This window comes from Muntiacus reevesi, chromosome 8 (genome assembly GCF_963930625.1).
Source record: "Muntiacus reevesi chromosome 8, mMunRee1.1, whole genome shotgun sequence".
Classification (NCBI taxonomy): Eukaryota; Metazoa; Chordata; class Mammalia; order Artiodactyla; family Cervidae; genus Muntiacus; species Muntiacus reevesi.
The window spans coordinates 49,963,431-49,970,428 of NC_089256.1; the positions used below are offsets into that span (position 1 = coordinate 49,963,431).

A 6,998-nucleotide genomic window follows, 5' to 3' on the forward strand; every position below is an offset into this window, starting at 1 on the left:
GATCTTTGGGTTATGAGGTCACAACCACATTGCTGGTTCCGAGGTCACAAGTAATACATTGTGTTTCTTTAAAAAAAAATTTATGGAGGTATAGTTGACTTACAATGTTGTGTTTGCACTGTGTCCTTGAACTTAATCATCGCCGGGGTGGCTTCCTGTGTCCCACCTTCCTGACAGAGGGGGACAAAATAGTAGCTCCAACAATGGGTCAGTTTTGCAGCTTCTAGGAGACATTCCTGGAGGGTCAGCTTGAGCCTGACCATCCAGCACCTCTGAAGTTTTCATAAGCAACTGTTTTCCTATATGAAACTCCTTGGGGATTAAAGTACACGATTGCTGGATAATATTAACAAAAACTGTGACTCAAAATGGTGTAAACAATTCATCACATCACATAACAAGATGAGCAGGGTTTGCTGCTGCCAAGGTTTCTTTGGGCTTCTTGGTGATCTTTGTGATTCTGCCTTTCTTGTTGTGTAGACATCATCCTCACGAAGGCAGCAAGATGGCTGGTACCCTTCCAGCCATCCCATCTAAACAAGACAATGTGAAGAGTCTGTGTTTTTTATGTATGTCTTTTTTTGTTGTTGCTTCTTTTGAAATAGTTTTATTGACATACAATTAACATGCATACAATTCATTTAATGTATACAGTTCAGTGATTTTAGTATATTCACAGATATGTGTAATCATTATCATCATCTTCAGAATATTTACCTCCCAGAAGAAACCTCATATCCCATTCCCCTGCTTACCACCCCAGCCCTAAGCAACCACTAATCTATTTTCTGTCTCTATAGATTTCCTGTTCTGGACTTCCATATGAATGGAGTCATATAGTATGTGATCTTTGGTGGCTGACTTCTCTCATTTAGAATGTTTCCAAGGTTCATCCATGTTGTAGCAGGTATCAGTACTGATTTCCTTTTTTATGGCTAAGTGCTATTCTATTATATGGATATACCACATTTGTGTATCCATTCATCTGTTGATGAATATTTGAGTTAAACCATCTAGATAATCATGAATAATGCTGCTATAAGCACTTGCTTAGGAGGTTCTGTGTGGAAACACATTTTCATTTCCTCTGGCATATACCTAGGAGTGGAACTGCTGGGTCACATGGTAATTTTGTGTTTAGTCATTTGATGAACAGCCAGGTTGTTTTGCAAGTGGCTTCCCACCAGCAGTATGGACTCTGAATTTCCTGTTATCATGACCAGCATTTGTTGCTATCTGACTTTTTAATTCTAGTCATCCTAGTGTATGTGAACTGGTATTTATTATGGTTTTGATTTGTATGTATATCTCTTTAAATCAAGGGAATCGTTTCTAGATGTCCCCCACCTGACTTTTCATTAAGTCCCACTGGCGGGAAGGGTATCAGATACAGCTTCCTAAACCAATCAGTGGCAAGGGATATGGGATTTCCAGTGAGGACCCATTTCCTGGTTTGAAGTTGGGCACTTGGCTGCCTCCTTTAAGGCACAGAGACATCCAGAGAAGAGGGCTTTTACCCTGACAACATCAGGTTCTGTTAGAAGGAAGTAAGTGAGACAGAGGATTGGCTGTGTAGCTACGCCATGTATGTGGCTTCTATGACACCAGGCTCTGATTGATGGCTTTCCTTCTTTTCCTCTGACCATTTCTTCTTGGGCTCCTCTTCCTCTGTCCACAACTGTCCACTCAGTACTTCCTCCTCCCCATCTACACTCTTTGGGGCATCTCATTTATTTTCATGATTTCCATTTCCTTTTGATGACTTCAGAAATTATTTTTCCTGAGCTTCAGATTTACTGATAATAATAAATAAAAATAACAATAGAATTGCCATTTTAAGATACTTATGCTCCAGACAGGGGCTTCCCTGGTAGCTCAGCTGGTAAAGAATCTGCATGCAATGCAGGAGACCCTGGTTTGATTCCTGAGTTGGGAAGATCCACTGGAGAAAGGATAGGCTACCCACTCTAGTATTCTTGGGCTTCCCTGGTGGTTCAGCTGGTAAAGAATCCACCTGCAATGTGGGAAACCTGGGCTTGATCTCTGAGTTGGGAAGATCCTCTGGAGAAAGGAACGGCTACCCACTCCAGTATTCTGACTTGGAGAATTACATGGACTATTCCATGGGGTCACAAAGAGTCAGACTGGGCGACTTTCGCGCTGCAGGCACAGTACGTTATCTCAGTTCGCTCTCATCACAACCCCAAAATTCTATTCTCATCCCTATCTTATAGATGAAAGAATGGGTTTAGAGAGATTAAGTTATTTTACTCAAGGCAACCATCTGAGTAGGTTGATGAAAGTAGGAGTTGGACCCAGTCTGTTTGACTCCAGAAACCTAATCCACTTTCTGTTAGACTTCTGCACTTCCCTCAAACACAGGGCAGCCAAAAGGAACATATCATTTCCCCATGACTTGCCCTACCTGCCCTCCACCCGTGTTCCCTGCAGCAGAGAGGGAACTAGTTTAGAGACCCAAGGGTCATCTTCCATCTTAAAAACAAATCATTTTCTATGTGTGCATAATAAAATATTGAGAAGCAAGATGGTCTAAAGTAGACCACACTCATTTCTCTGCTTTTCCTCCCCTACCTGCACCCACCCTCCTAACTGCAGCCTGAGATCACGCGTTATTCTCCTGTATAAAACCTCTGAAGGGGGGTCAGCCCCTCACCACCCTCAGGACCAAGTCCACATTCCCAATTATGACTTCCAAGGCTCTCCAAGGTCCCCAGCAACCTCTCCAGCCTCCACTCTCACCTCTTCGTGTACAGAGCTCGGTGCTCCAGAAACACGACGTTTTTCTGTGGTCTCCTCCTCTATTCTTTGCTCACATTGCTTCCTTTTCAAGATCCCCTTAAAATATGGAGGTTAAGACAAGCTTTGGCATTGAGCCGACCTAGTTTCAAATTCTTGCTGTGTCATGGTGAAAGAGCACTTAATCTCTCAACTCCAATGTATTATTATTTATCTGTAAAATGAGTATAACCCTACCTCAGGGCTGTCGTGAAGATGGGTGAAACAAACTGTCTGGACCCTCGAAAAGCTCTCCCTAGCCCATTTCTGCAGCATCCTGGGCCAGGCCTTGCACTGTGCCGTCTCATCGCTTCTCTGCCCCTGTCTGAGGTCCCCCAGATCTGGGATCCATTCGGATTCATCTCAGCTCCTTGAGTGCACCTGGATGGGACCACTGCGGGGCTAGGGTCAAGGATAGAGTCGGAGATCCCTGGAGCGGATGGCAACATCGCAGGGCATTGAACTTAACAAGTGTGGGAGTTCTTTAGGAGACAATCACTGCTCCTCCAGCGGCTGGCTCCCGGGGCTGAGACCACAACAGGAGGGGAACTGCACCAGGGGGCGGAGCCAACAGCGTGGGGCGTTGCAACTAACTACCTAAACCCAATCAGTGTGCAAGCTTGTTTATTTATGCTAGTAAGCGCCCTGAGCTGCCCAGCGGGGGTCCAAATCCTGCAAATCCCACAGCCCGCCCGTGTCCCGAGGACAGGGAACAAGAGGCTTTGGAATAAAGGGTTAGCACCCAGGGCCGCGGAGGTTCGACTGCAGAGCAGGGGACCGGGTCCTGATCCATGGTCAGGGGTAGCCAGCGCGCGTGTGCGCGGAGGGGACGTCTGAGTGCGGGCAGCAGGGAGAGACCATTTTAGTGGCAGGGGTACAAAGCAGCAGAAACCACTGCGCCGGTCGCGGGGTGGGTAGGGGTGAGTGGGAAGGTGGCTGGGGAAGAGAGCAACACAGGGAGGCTAGAGGACGGGACGGCTGGGCAGAGAGACTCGTCCTTCGCGCTGAGTCCAGAGACCTGGGGCTGGATCTCGGTGCCTTACCCTCCTGTATGTGCAACCTCTTGCTCTGGGGACGCAGCTGTGGAGGAGCATGGCCCAGAATGGCAGCCATCGCATGTTATCTTCCAACTTAAACTTCTTCCTGACAAAACTGCCAGATTGTTGTTTACAGGAAAGGGCAGCAAGCTGAAGGTTCAGCCCTCTCCGGATCCGGATCCGGTATTAGGAGCAGATTTTAAAGACTGCGTGGAAGGAAGTGTTGGAGAAGGGGGCCCCTGCTCAACAGGCAAACAATAGTCTTCTCTGGCTCGAAACTGGCCAGGACCATGTCCCTCTAGAGCAAGGTCTTGTTTCAAACTCCAGGGTCCATCCCAGGTGCAGAGAGTGAGGGTGGCTTTCCTGAGTCCATTTTCCTGTTTGGTGCTGCATTTCATCCTCACCTGGACCCAGAGGGCCCCAGTAAACCCTGCAGAGCGCTCCGTCCTGGGAGCATGCCAGTCTGACCCTGGTGCCTTCTTCTCTGGCTGCCCAGACGGCTCCACATTTATCCTTTGCTTAACAGAGAAGGCAGCACGCAGCATTAAACACACATAAGAGAGAGTAGTTCTACCACGTAAGAGGAAGGTAGTTCTACCAACTCACACATCATGTAACCATCCCTGACCTTGAAGTTTCCACCTGCAAAATGAGAACTTGGCTCTGTAGCAGGGAGTTTTCAGGTGTTCATAATTTTAACAGGGGTTCTCAGTTTTTTGAGGAGAAGGGGTCTGAGAAGAAGGTCTGGTGAGGGATGCCCTCCTTAAGGAAAACTGTCCTTGTCTATTGTGCGGCCCATCCAAAGGCCTGAACAGCCAGTAACCAGAGTGCCGCAGGGTCTCCTGGAGCAGAGCTCTTGTCTGTGTTCCCATGTGATTCCTGGTCAGGGAGGCCATCCCCTCACCCTGGCCTCATCCTGGAGAGGATAGTCCTGGCCCAAAGTGCATCCCATTGAGACCAAAAATAGTGAATCTTCTCTGGCAAATGCAGACCTATCTGTGCAGCGTTTTACAGCACCTTTCGATTTCATCTTCACAGGGACCCTGGGACGTAGCATTATATTCCCATTATATAGATGGGGAAAGTGAGGCTCAGTAAAGTTACACAACTGCCCAGCCCAGAGTAGTAGGAAAGGATTTAAGTCTAGGCCTCTACCTGGGTTCAGAGCTAGTGCTCCATAGTGGAGGATATCCCCGGCCTCCCTTCCCCTTCCTGAGAAAACCTCACCGTGAGCGTCATGTCGCTAGGCTGGGGCAGGTCAGTGCTCAGAGCCAGTGAATCTCAGTTTGGGGAAATTTGCCCCTAAAACCGTGGAGGCTGTAGCTCTCTAGCCTGCCTCCCGAGTCCTTAGCTTCTGCTGGTCTCTGGGCAGCCGGCAAAGATAGGAATGGAAAGAATCACCTTCCTCCGTGACCTTCCCTCTTTCCCCCTTGATCCCCATCAACTCTTCCAGAGCCGCTCGGGCGACTCACCGAGCGCGCGCTGCTCCCGGCTGCACCTGCCCAGCTGGCGACCTCCGGCCAGGCCCGCGAGAGCCCCACGGGTAGGGGTGGGTCGGGAGCAGCCCGGACTAACGGGCTGGAGCCGGCGGCGTGTCCTCAGCGCGGCGGCCGCTCGGTCCGGTCCGGGAAATTGGGCAAAGCAGGCAGTGCGCCAGGCGGGGCGGAGGTGTGGTGGAGAGGGCTGGAGCCCCGCACACCCAGGGGCGGGGTCGCCCCAGGGCCGGGGAGGGTCCCCGGTGGCCCTTGGGTCGCAGCACGTGGGCAGTGGCTGGTCTCTCCCCTCTGCGCTTTCCCCCTAGCAGCCCCCTCCTTGGCGACGCCTGGCGATCCGCCTATCTAGCATGAGGGACACTTAAGCAGAACAGTTCTAGGCCATGCTTCTTTGTCATTCCAAAGGGCGATCTCTGAGTTCTCTGTGGGTGGGGCTTGCTACTGCTCAGACGACCTGCTCTGCTGGTGGAGCGGGTCAGGGAGGACAGGCGCGGCGGCAAGGCTCCGCCAGCCTGGTTGGGCAGCGGCGCAGGAGACGCAGGGTGGGTTTCACGCAGACGCAGCTTCTTCTCGGCAGTCACTGCCGCGGCGTCCTGCACCCTGAAAACAGGCCAGGGGCGGGTGCCGCTTCCGTCCTCTGCATTCCGCAGGTGGGGGACAGGGCTGCCCGACAGCCAGGGCCGGAGGAGGTCACTGTGTGCCCTGGAGCTCAGGCTCCCTTCCCCCAAGGTGAGACCCGCCGGGCCTGCCGCTCTCGGTCTCTCCGCGGGGTGAGCGACCCCAACTCATGGGCTCCAGGACTGAGCTCAGTGCGCCGCTGGGGACCTTGTGTCCTCCGGGGTCCCTCTGTGTCCCTGCCCACGCCCCGGCCTGAGGAACGAGCGCGGCGGCTGGTGACTACTGCCCCCTAGCGGGGGAGTGTTGCATGACGCCTCCCAAGAGGCTGTCCTGGCCTGGAGAGCCTCACACCCTCTGTGCCCAGTCAAAGGTTTTTTGGAAGGTCTTGAGCAGAATCCTTTCAACTGTATTCCCTTTCAGGCTTCGCAGCAGCCGTCACATTAAAAAACAACAACAACAAACCCTACCTACTTTATTGAGATATTATTTGCTTATAGTAAAATCCAGATTTTTAAGTACTGAATATAGTATAGACAAGGGCTCATTTTCTCCACTCTGGCCTAGATGGAAGGTGCTGTTTGCCCTTCCCCTGGGCCCCCTGGCTCCCTGGGTATCTTAATCTCTCTAGTTGCCAGGGCAGTGCTCTGACACTCTTCAGTTTCCTGTCTAATGGAAGTCTTTCCTGCTTTAGCCTACATTGTTAATCAAAGTAATACATGCACACAGCTAAAAATGTTCAGGTGGATATACAATGCTTACATGAAAAACAGCAGCCTGGTATGTAAGCCTCTTCTAAGCCTGAAGACATAGCCTAGTAATCCTGAGGCCTTCTCATCTCTGGTCAGAGCCCTCTTCTTCTTGTCCTCTAGTCCCCTTGCTCTTCCTCTGTCCCCCCTCCTCATTTTTCTTCCTCCTCCTTGTCAACATCTGAAATCAGGACTAGACTCTATAGGAAACTGGAAGACAGTGCAGAGCCTGTGCTGGAAATGACTTCAGTTCCTCCTCTCTCTGCCCTGGGCCCACTTGGAATGGGGCAAAGTTCTCAGGTGGTGCA

At 50.8% G+C, this 6,998-nt stretch overlaps 1 protein-coding gene across 1 annotated transcript in view; it reads right to left on the bottom strand.

Annotated features, from left to right (window-relative positions):
• PIGZ (phosphatidylinositol glycan anchor biosynthesis class Z) overlaps positions 1–3,909 on the bottom strand; it is a 29,798-nt gene extending 25,889 nt beyond the window's left edge. Inside the window, exons 1-2 of the mRNA XM_065942116.1 lie at positions 3,840–3,909; positions 3,675–3,732 (exon numbers count right to left, since the gene is read on the bottom strand). Coding sequence (XP_065798188.1) covers positions 3,675–3,732; positions 3,840–3,909 — 128 coding nt within the window. The remainder of the gene's footprint in view (positions 1–3,674; positions 3,733–3,839) is intronic.
• Positions 3,910–6,998: the final 3,089 nt, after the last annotated feature.